General features: G+C 34.3%; 2 protein-coding genes across 2 annotated transcripts; one reads left to right on the forward strand and one right to left on the reverse strand.

Annotated features, from left to right (window-relative positions):
• Positions 1-503: 503 nt before the first annotated feature.
• Positions 504-1,433, reverse strand: LOC114637362 (olfactory receptor 5W2-like). The gene has a single exon (XM_028785592.1). It carries the CDS (start codon positions 1,431-1,433, stop codon positions 504-506), a length of 930 nt encoding a protein of 309 aa, XP_028641425.1.
• Positions 1,434-10,926: 9,493 nt separating this feature from the next.
• Positions 10,927-11,853, forward strand: LOC114637363 (olfactory receptor 5W2-like). The gene has a single exon (XM_028785593.1). The coding sequence runs from the start codon at positions 10,927-10,929 to the stop codon at positions 11,851-11,853; it is 927 nt and encodes a 308-aa protein (XP_028641426.1).
• The last annotated feature ends 313 nt before the right edge of the window (positions 11,854-12,166 follow it).

The raw sequence follows: 12,166 nt of genomic DNA on the forward strand, positions 1-12,166 counted from the left end.
AAAAAAAAAAAAAAAAAAAAAAGAGCTATTAGTTTGTTCATGTTGTTTTTATCTATGACTTACTTTAGATGATTACCCTTATGATGATACATGAAAGATGATCCACTATGAAAGAAAAACACAGTGAAGTGAAGTACCTATATAATATACCTATATAAGTACCTATATAATATTCATAATTTTTAGTCAGAACTTAATTTTGTAGCCTACCTTCACTTTGATAGACTTCGTCTTGCTCTGTTATGCTATGCTTAATAGTATGGTTCCATTGGTTTGGATGATAAAAATAATGTTTCAATGAGACACTTGAAAAAGCTGTTAAAATGAGGCTAGTAAACAGTAAGTACTTGTATAAATTTATTTCGTTTAATTTAATCAATTAAAGATAAATAGATGTGGAAGACTGAGACAAGGATTCACAATTTCAGAGCCAGCCTGGAAAACATAGTGAATAAAAAGTTTTATGTGAATAACAAAATGTGGTATCCATTATGAATAAATAATTAAAACCGTCTTTTGCTTTTAATTTTCTCCAAGGCCTCTTTCACATCCTTGTTCCTTAAGCTATAAATCAGCGGGTTCAGCATAGGAATCACAAGGGTATAAAATAGAGATGTCATTTTGTCTTGATCAAGGGAATATGAAGAGCTTGGTCGAAAATATGTGAAGAGTAGAGTTCCTTGAAAAATAGCAACTGCAGTCAAGTGAGAGGTGCAGGTGGAGAAAGCCTTGAACTTCCCCTCAGTGGAACGGATTTTTAAGACTGATGAGATGATGTAAAAGTAAGAAACAAGAACTCCTGAGATGGTGCTCAGTTCAAGGAAACCATAAATAGTAAATAATGCTAACTCATTTACTTCAGTCTCTGAACAGGAAAGAAGGTAAAGTGGAGGTAAATCACAGAAGAAGTGATTGATCTCATTAGAACCACAGAAACACAAACGGAATGCCAAAGTTGTATGTATCAAAGCATCTGATGTTCCCACCAGGTAAACTCCAGCCATGAACATAGAACACACCCTGCTGGACATATTTGCTGTGTAGAGCAAGGGATTGCTAATGGCCTGGTACCTATCAAAGGCCATCACTGCAAGCAGCACACACTCAGAATCTGCAAAGGTACAGGAAATGAAGAATTGCAGCGCACAGCCCCAGAAGGGAATTGACTTGTTTTTGCCAAACATATCTACCAGCATCTTGGGACCAATTGCTGTTGAATAGCAGAGATCACAGAAAGAGAGGTGGCTCAGGAAAAAGTACATGGGTGTGTGGAGCTGGGGATCCATTCTGATCAAAATGATCATACCAAGATTTCCCAGAAGATTGATGAGATAGATGAGGAGAAATATGGCAAAGAGTGTCCATTTCATCTCTGGGTTATTGGTAATTCCCAAAAAAATGAATTCATTCAAGGAACAGTTTCTTATATCCATGCTTTCTTCTAGTCTAAAAATAAAATATTAAAAATTCATTTTGACTGCTGGATATCAACAGTGTACTTATGAGGTAGAATTTAATTCATTTTTCATCTAATCTATACTATAAAAATTTCTGAGTCCTGTTTCTTTCCTACAACATTTTCTTAACCTATTTTTCAATAAAAAAAAAATGACCACCATCTGGCATAGATAGTCAAGAAACTGAAAATATCAACCATTAGGGGTCCAGGACTTTATACATATTCTCTAATGTACATAAGGTTTAAGTTAGTTATTACATTAGATAGATTTAGATATACTCATTCTCACTTTATCTTTGTACATTATGAAAATAAATACAAATGTTAGACTCAGGTTATAGTTTTAGAGTATTATTTTTATTCTTTAAGATATTAATTATTCAAATCAGTTTAGTTATTTTATTCTTGAAAGAACACATGATTTTAAAATCATTTTATTGGTTTAGAGAAAGTCAGTGATTGATAACTATAATTACTAAATTTGTTTGATTATAAAAATGTAGAACACAAACATTTACTACTAATAAATAACATGGTTAGTCATTTTTGTTTTGTTTTATTATGTTTTAAAATGTCTTTAATTGACATAAACTTATACCACTTCTCCCTCCCTTTCCTTACTCCAGCTAAACAAGTTACCTTACATCAACCCACTTTCATGCCCTCACTGGCAAATTGATAGCAAGATTTCATTATAAAATATGTACATGTACATGCATATGTAAGACATACACATATATTTATGTATGCATGCCTTTAGATAGAAAGTAGAAAGGAAATGATAGGCCTTTTGTCTTTTCAAATTGTGTAAATAATATGGAATGTATTTCATAATTCACTGACATGGCATGCATTATTTGTGACACATTAATCCAACCATTTATATTTCATATTTCATATTTAAATCACTTAAATATATATGTATGGAAATAAGAAGATGTAGAGATTTCCTACCTAAGAAGACTACATAAAAATAGTCAAAATGTTATATTGCTCATTTTCTGAAGATATTTGGGACTCATGAATCTGTTTAAAAGTTATTTTCATTCATTAGACCTAGTAATTTTTTAAGTTGAGCAGGTAGAAGGATCATCATGGAAACATGTTTATAAAGAAGTAAATTAAAATTGTTTGGCTTTTCCCTGTTTCTAAAGATACAGAGATATAGGAACCCACCTTAGGAGAGTAGCTCTTAGGTGCCTGAACACTGTGATGGTGATATTTTATTGTTCCAATTGCCATTTGGGATTGAAAGTTGTGAAATCATTTCCCCCAGGATTTGTTATGAGTGATTAGCTTCTTCTATATTGTTTTCTGTAAATCCATCATTATCTTTAGCAAAGATGTAGCACGGAGTGTTTACTAGTTTTGTTAATTATTCAATTTCAATATAGATACTACAACATAGCACACACATACACACACTCACATTATAAAATAAGAGATGACTAAACTTTTCTCTCCAAAGTCAAAATCTAGTAACTCAAACTCTAAACAGCCATATCTAATTAATTGCAACTCCCTTTTCTTGTAAATTTCTTCCTCAACATTACATTATTTGTTTTCTTATGTCACTTTGAACAAACACTGTACTTTAAAAAAAAAATTTTGTTTTCATTTTCAGTGTCCGAGTGTTTTTCCCTCAATGAGTTTATATAGCCTACATGAGTGTTTAATGCCAACAGAGGGCAGAAGAGAGCACTGGATCTCTTACATCCAAAGTTATAAGAGGTTGTCAGCTGTTATGCAAGTGGTAGGACCCAAAGACAGTTAGTTACCTTTTGCTCTCACAAAATATACAAACAACGTCTATCCAGCCTTATAATATCTGTGCTTTAAAAATGACATTTTACAATTCAAGTGTCTTTTCAGAATGTCCATAAGTTCATCCATATCTCCTGCCACTATCTAATTTCAGAACACTTTTCATCACATTTTAATAATCAGCCATACTTTCACTTCATCATTTATAATTAATACATTAACTGAATTTTCAGGAGTTTGTTTTGAAATAAAATGTCAAGGTGAGAGAATATTGTTGTGCTGACCCTGAACTGTCATGGAAACCACACAGCATTTTGCTGGATTCTGATTATAACTAGTGTTCCCATTGAATATATGATCTTTGGTGTGCTGATGATCATTCCTTCACTAACTAATCTTTCAAAAAATGTTCATCTAAATGACCATAGAATTGTATTAGTTTTATTTGCATCTATTATGATTATATTAATTTAACCCTATATGCTGATAATAGGTTAAGTTCCATTTGTAGTGTTAAACCCACCAGTTGAGAGTAAAGAACATTAATACAAATTTTGGTTTTATTTTGTTGTTGTTGTTGTTTTTTTTTCCTGAGACAGTGTTTCTCTGTATACCCCTGGCTGTCCTGAAACACACTCTGTAGACCAGGATGGCCTCAAACTCAGAAATCTGCCTGCCTCTGCCTCCCAAGTACTGAGATTAAAGGCGTGTGTCATCACTGCTCAACCTGATAATTTTGATTAATCAAAATTTAATTCTGGGCACAGCAATGACACTCTAAGAACTATTTCCCCCGAAACCTGGGCTCAATAGATCTGTAGTTAGTTAACTTTCTAGGCTTTTTTTTTTCAATTGGACAAACACAAACTGGGAGTTTTAAGGATGAATTTGGTAACTTAGAAACTTGGCAAGTGAAATTCAGAAGCAAATAGCAGTTGAAGATTACTTGGCAGAATGCTGTGTGTTATTCTGTAGGGTGAAGGATGAAGGTCAGTATGTGGCATAAGTTAAATTCTAGGAAATATAAATTTGGTTTCACAGTAAACTGAAACTGATATTAATGTAACAAAATGGCTTTTGATCTTAAGATGGAGTCAGTCTAATCCATCAGTAGAGTTCCTTCTTTGTATTTATTGAGATGAGCCTTATGTTGAAGCTTGGTTCTCTGACCTGCTTCCCTGGTATTACTTACCTGACATAAAATTATCCATTTTGCTTTATGCCTGCCATCCTTATTGCCAACATAAAAGGCAGCTTGACTGTAGAAACAGAAAAATAGTTTGGCTCAGAGCAAGGTCAGCCTGCTTATATATCCTGTTATGTTCTGAGACATTATTTATTATTATTATTAATATTATTATTATTACTGTAATTCATCCAACTGTGGGTTTCACTTGGAGCCAGGACATACAGAGGTTAATTTGAACCATTGTGTCTAAACTACTAAAAACACTTGGTAAAAAGCGAAGCAGTCCCTAAGCCCACGCTGTATCTGCTTATGCAGCCCACTCTGGATCCTTTTATGAGCTCATTATGTTATTTTTCTCTATACAAACTGTCCCTGAACACTGTTCAAAGTCATAGTTTTTGAATCGACAATCTGTGATCTGTAGATCTTGATCAGTCTTGGGGTGTGTCTTCAATAAACTATCACGGTTTGACTGAGGTTGTGTCTATATGGTTTTTTGGAGCAACTCCTGGACACACTTTATTTCCAACTTTTGTAACTGTTAATATAACTCATTTTTGACATTAATTTGTTTAACTACTTTTGTCTTCCATGAATAAATCTATCTAGATATCTTTAATTAAAAAATTAATAAAATTTGCTAATAATTAGAAATTTTTTGAACCCATATTAATGGGAGACAGTAATCTATAATTTTATTTTTGTTTAACTGTTTCATATGGTATATTATGTCCAAGGGGTTCTATCCTAAGTGGTTGTAGTTCCTTTCAAGATGTCAACAATAACCATTGCATCCCTACCTTTATCAACCTATCAAAATTAAGATAGTTTTATATTAGTTGTTTGTATATTCTTGTAACAATCTCATAATGTAAAATGCATTCACACAAACATCAAAAATCTCCATATTTCCTAATTGTTTGTCATTTTATGGGTTTAAAATTCTTGTTTTTAGGCCATAGATAAATCCAACACCTTTGGCTTATGGTACCTTTTGACCCTTGCTTCTCATTGCCTAAGATTTTAAAACCAAGATTCAGCTCTCTCCACCACTATGTATTTTCCCTGTCTTCATTAGATTTCTTCTCTTGCTTAGCCCATGCCTCTTTACAGCAATACTGAGCCTTAGACATGCCAACAGCATAAAAACGAGGTATCTGCTTATTTCTCAGGGAAAAAATGGTAGTACTACATCAATGAATACGGTTTGGGTGAAGAAAATGTTAACAAATTGACCCGACTACCAAATGAGATTCTTATTATCTTTTTTTTTGATTGGATATTTTATTTATTTACATTTCAGATGTTATCCCTTTCCCCCATTCTCTTCTACAGAAAATCCCTATCCCATCCCCCTCCTCCTGATTCTATGAGTGTGTGCCCCCAACCACCCATCCACTCCCACCTCCCTGCTCATGAATTACCTCACACTTGGGCATCCAGACTTCACAGGAGGAAGGACCTTCGATCCCACTTGTTCCCCAAAAGGCTATCCTCCCCTACATACACAGCTGGAGTCAAAGGTCCCTCCCTAAATGCTCCCAGGCTGGTGGTTTAGACCCTGGGGGCTCTGGTTGGTTGGTATTGTTGCTCTCCTCATGGGGCCACAAAACATTTCAGCTCCTCCAGTCCTCTCTCTAACTCCTCCATTGGGAATCCCTTGATCAGTTCAATGGTTAGCAATGAGCATCCACCTCTGTATATGTCAGGCTCAGGAAGACCTCTAAGGATACAGCTATATCAGGCTTCTGTCAGCATGCACTTCTTGGCATCCATATCAGCCTCAGCTTTGGCGACTGCACATAGGATCGATACCCAGGTGGAATGGTCTCCAGATGGCCCCTCCTTCAGTATATGTCCCACACTTTGTCTCCATATTTGCTCCCTTGATTATTTTGTTACTCCTTCTAAGAAAGACCAAAGCACCCACACTTGATCTTCCTTCTTCATGAGCTCATTGTGGTCTGTGAGTTTAATCTTGGCTATTTCAAGCTTCTGGGCTAATATCCAATTATCAGTGAGTGAATACCATGTGTGTTCTTTTGTGATTGGGTTATCTCACTCAGGATGATATTTTCTAGTTCCATCCATTTACCTAAGAATTTCTCGAATTCGATGTTTTAATAGCTGAGTAATACTTCATTGTGTAAATGTACCACATTTTTGTAGCCATTCCTCTGTTGAAGGACATCTGGGTTCTTTCCAGCTTCTCACTATTACAAATAAGGCTGCTATGAACATAATGGAGCATATGTCCTTGTTATATGTTGGAGCATCTTATGGTATATATGTAATGGTATAGCTGGGTCCTCAGGTAATGCTATGTCCAATTTTCTGAAGAACCGCCAGGCTGATTTGCAGAGTGGTTGCACAATCTTGCAATCCCACCAACAATGCAGGAGTGTTCCTCTTTATCCACATCTTTGCCAGCATCTACTATCACCTGAATTTTTGATCTTAGCCATTATGATTGGTGTGAGGTGGAATCTAAGGATTGTTTTGATTTGCATTTCCCTGATGACTAAGGATGCTGAACATTTCTTTAGGTGCTTCTCAGCCATTTGAGTTTCCTCAGTTGGGAATTCTTTGTTAAGGTCTGTACTCCAATTTTAATAGGGTTATTTGATTTTCTGGAGTCTAATTTCTTGAGTTCTTTGTATATATTGGATATTAGCCCTCTATTGCATGTGGGATTGGTAAAGATCGTTTTCCAATCTGTTGGTTGCTGTTTTGTCCTATTGACAGTATCTTTTTTGCTTACAGAAACTTTGCAATTTTATGAAGTTCCATTTGTCAATTCTTGATCTTAGAGCATAACCCATTGATATTCTGTTCAGGAACTTTTCCCCTGTGTCCAGGTATTCGAGGTTCTTCCCCACCTTCTCTTCTATTAGTTTCAGTGTATCTGGTTTTATGTGAATGTCCTATATCCACTTGGACTTGAGTTTTGTACAAAAAATCAATTTGGATTCTTCAACATGTTGTCCTCCAGTTGTACAAGCACCATTTGGTGAAAATGCTGTCCTTTTTCCACTGGACAGTTTTAGATCCTTTGTCAAAGATCAAGTGACCACAGGTGTGTGGGTTCATTTCTGGGTCTTCAATTCTACTCCATTGATCTTCCTGCTTGTCTCTGTACCAACACCATGCAGTTTTTATCACTATTGATCTGTACTATAGCTTGAGGTCAGGGATTGTGATTCCTCCAGAAGTTCTTTTATTGCTGAGAATAGTTTTCACTATCATGGGTTTTTTGTTATTTTAAATGAATTTGAGAATTTCTCATTCTAACTCTGTGAAGAATTGAGTTGGAATTTTAATGGGGATTGCATTGAATCAGTAGATTGCTTTTGGCAAGATGGCCATTTTTACTATATTAATCCTGACAAACCATGTGCATGGGAGATCTTTCCATTTTCTCAGATCTTCTTCAATTTCTTTCTTCAGAGACTTGAAGTTCTTTTCATACAAATCTTTCACTTGCTTGGTTAGATTCACACCAAGATATTTTATATTATTTGTGACTATTGTAAACGGTGTCATTTCTTTAATTTCTTTCTCAGCCTGTTTATCTTTTGAGTAGAAGAAGGCTACTGATTTGTTTGAGTTGACTTTATAACCAGCCAAGGTTTTTATCAGGTTTAGGAGTTCTTTGGTGGAAGTTTTGGGGTCACTTAAGTATACTATCATATCATCAGCAAATAGTAATATTTTGACTTCTTCCTTTCCTATTTGTATCCCCTTGACTTCTTTTTGTTGTCTAATTGCTCTAACTAGGACTTCCAGTGCTATATTTAATAGGCAGGGAAAGAGTGGGCAGCCTTGTCTGGTCCCTGTTCTTAGTAGGATTGCTTCTAGTTTCTCTCCATTTAGTTTGATATTGGCTACTGGTTTGTTATATATTGTTTTCATTATGTTTAGGTATGGGCCTTGAATTCCTAATCTTTCCAAGACTTTTACCATGAAGGGTTATTGAATTTTGTCAAATGCTTTCTCAGCATCTAATGAGATGATCATTTGGTTTTATCCTTGAGTTTGTTTATATAGTGGATTACATTGATGGTTCCAAATACTGAACCATTCCTGGGTTCCTGGGATAAAGCCTACTTGATCATGATGGATGATTGTTTTGATGTGTTCCTCGATTCAGTTTGTGAGAATTGAGTATTTATGCATCAATATTCATAAGAGAGATTGGTCTGAAGTTCTCTTTCTTTGTTGGGTCTTTGTGAGGTTTAGGTATGAACATGATTGTGGTTTCATAGAATGAAGAAACAATGACTTTTCCTTAATATCTCTTAACATCAATGGACTCAATTCTCCAATAAAAAGACGTAGACTAACAGACTGGATAAGTAAACAGGACCCAGAATTTTGCTGCACACCTCAGTGGCAAAGTCAGACACTACCTCAGAGTAAAGGGCTGAAAAACAATTTTCCAAGCAAACGGTCCCAAGAAACAAGCTGGAGTAGCCATTTGAATTTTGAATAAAATTGACTTTCAACCAAAAGTTATCAAAAAAGATAAAGAAGGACACTTCATCCTCCTCAAAGGAAAAATCTACGAAGATGAACTCTCAATTCTGAACATCTATGCTCCAAATGCAAGGGCACCCACATTCATAAAAGAAACTTTACTAAAACTCAAAGCACACATTGCACCTCATACAATAATAGTGGGGGATTTAAACATCCCACTCTCAGCAATGGATAGATCATGGAAACAGAAACTAAACACAGACATGATGTAATTAACAGAAGTTATGAACCAAATGGATTCAATAGATATCCATAGAACATTTCATCCTAAAACAAAAGAATATACCTTTTTCTCAGCACCTCATGGTACCTACTCCAAAACACACACACAAACCAGGTCTGTGTTTTGTATTCTCACCAAGCCAAAGTTTTCCTAGTCTTAGAAACACTACATGACTACCTCAATGTATTTCAGACTAGCGCTTGCCTTTTTTTCAACAACATGTTTTATATATTTTCCAAAGTAAATTTTACTTGAAATTTTTATTTTGGCATACCAAGTTGATGACTATGGTAAGAAACTATAGTTCCATCTTTAATGAGGAATGTCATGTATTCACAGGAGAGCAAAAGGACATGAGTAAAAGTAATAACATGTTTTATAACAACAAATCCTAAGGGGAAAGGCTATAGGTATATAAATCCCAAGTGGTACATGATATAATAAAGTGCTACCTTCCCCTTTCTGCTAATGAAAATCAACTCACCTCAGGTAAACTCCTGAGATTCCTAATCCAATAAAATAAGATTTACCATTGCCTTTTTAGAAAAGACCTATGTAACTTTAAAATTAGTGAACATTTGGATCCTAGTTGGGTCAGTATGTCTAAAATCTATTGAAAATACTATTTTATGTTCAGTAATGAAGATAGACTGTCTTATTTGTTTCTATTAAACTATATTTTAATAATTTTTAAAAGATTATTGAAAACTAGTCCTTATTCATTTCAATTTGTTTCTACATAAATGTGTGAATTTGGGAAATGTGTTTTATTTGTTTGCATTTTTATTACCTTTTTCTAAAACTTTATTATGATAATTATTATTATATTAAAATAATACATTGTAAATTTCAACTCTCAGTAAGATACATATAAATAGGCAAATTCTCCTATAAAGATACATGCCTACATTCTAATTTTCATATATTTTCTAAATCACACATTTCAAAAATCATAAAAATTTACACAATTGCACATAAACAGAAGACTATATATCTTGTTATTCTTCAGTTAGCCTCATGTTGTTTCAGTGTTTCTAATATGAATTACACAACATGTTCATCTGTGCATATATATGTGTGACATCATGTTAATTACATCATTTTTTAGCCTTTTTGATTGAATGATTATAAGATTTTTCTTTTGGCTTTAAATGCCACCTCATCCAAATATTATACAAGTATGATGGCCAGTCATATTTGAAAACAAACATATTCGGGAATTATTTATTGCTTATCATATACTAATTAACAGAAATTTTGCTGAGAAACAGTGGAAAATATTAGCTGTTCTTTTGATTAGGAATAGGGATCTCACATTTAAAACTTGGAGTTTCTCACAGAATCTTGATGTTTAGGAATAATTTTATATACATCTGAATATTAAGTATAGTGAATTTGAAGTTTTGATATGTTGTTACTTCTTCTCACTAACTTAGGAAATAAGTATATATTATTTTTAAGGTTATAAGATGATGTAATGATGAATAAATTATCCCCATTAAGGAAAGCAAATTCAGGAAAACTAATGTGTAGAAGATGATATTTGGACAGAACCGTTTCTAGATTCCAGTGTTTATTAATCATTATGTGAGAAAAATTATTAAAATTAAATGATTCATCTTATTTGACGATTGAAATATAATTATATGTATTTTGAGGATAAAATAAATAAAAAATAAATAAAATAATTATCTGTATAATAAATGTATTTTGAATATATGCCTTCTAACTTTTAAAGTTTATCCAAGAAACATGGACAAGATAAATTGTTCCTCTCTGGATGAATTCATCTTCTTGGGAATTACCAATAACCCTGACATGAAAGTGGCCCTCTTTACCATGTTCCTACTTGTTTATCTCATTAATCTTCTGGCGAATCTTGGGATGATCATCTTAATTAGAGTGGAAACTCAGCTGCACACACCAATGTACTTTTTCCTCAGCCACCTCTCTTTCTGTGACCTCTGCTATTCCACAGCAATTGGACCCAAGATGCTGGTAGATCTTTTAGCTGAGGAGAAATCAATTCCCACAATTGGCTGTGCACTGCAGTTCTTCACCCTCTGTATCTTTGTAGATTCTGAGTGTCTACTGCTGGCAGTGATGGCCTATGATAGATACCAGGCCATCAGTAATCCCTTGCTCTACACAGTGAACATGTCCAGCAGGCTGTGCTCCCTCCTCATGGTGGGAGTTTACCTGGTGGGAACAGCTGATGCTTTGATACATACAACCCTGGCCTTCAGTTTGTGTTTCTGTGGGTCCAATGAGATCAACCACTTTTTTTGTGATGTTCCACCTCTTCTATTAATATCTTGCTCAAATACAGAGGCCAATGAGTTAGCTATATTCACAATTTTTGGGTTTATTGAACTAAGCACAATTTCTGGACTTCTTGTCTCTTACTGTTACATCATCTCATCAGTCTTGAAGATCTGCTCTGCTGATGGAAGATTCAAAGCTTTCTCTACTTGTGCCTCTCACCTGACTACAGTTGCAATTTTTCAGGGAACTCTGCTCTTTATGTATTTCCGTCCAAGTTCTTCCTACTCTCTAGATGAAGACAAAATGACATCACTGTTCTACACCCTGGTGATTCCAATGTTGAATCCTCTGATTTACAGCCTGAGGAATAAGGATGTGAAAGAGGCTCTTGAAAAGTTGAAGACTAAAAGGTGACTTTATGTCAATTTCAGATATTACATGTACATGTTTGCTTTTAATTCATTCTCCATCATAAAACATTGCATCATGTACTAATTAGTAACAATATTAACAAGCCTATAGACTAATTTTAGTAAAATAGTGCTTTTATCTATGCTTAGTTTTCAACAAACATCATATTCTATTCTCTATTTGTAGAAATTTAACTAACAATTTCAACTGTGTCTAAATTGTATATATCCATCCTTTCATTCAGTGTCAAGTTTAATATGATGTGGTATAATATTTATTGATTTTGGGCGATTTAGATTTTTTTAAGCTATCTATG

Source organism: Grammomys surdaster, unplaced genomic scaffold (assembly GCF_004785775.1).
Source record: "Grammomys surdaster isolate TR1022 unplaced genomic scaffold, NIH_TR_1.0 125284, whole genome shotgun sequence".
Classification (NCBI taxonomy): domain Eukaryota; kingdom Metazoa; phylum Chordata; class Mammalia; order Rodentia; family Muridae; genus Grammomys; species Grammomys surdaster.

What these genes read in the sequence shown, in the direction of transcription:
- LOC114637362 (XM_028785592.1), bottom strand. Translation starts at nt 1,433, where the DNA reads ATGGATATAAGAAACTGTTCCTTGAATGAATTCATTTTTTTGGGAATT.
- LOC114637363 (XM_028785593.1), top strand. Translation starts at nt 10,927, where the DNA reads ATGGACAAGATAAATTGTTCCTCTCTGGATGAATTCATCTTCTTGGGA.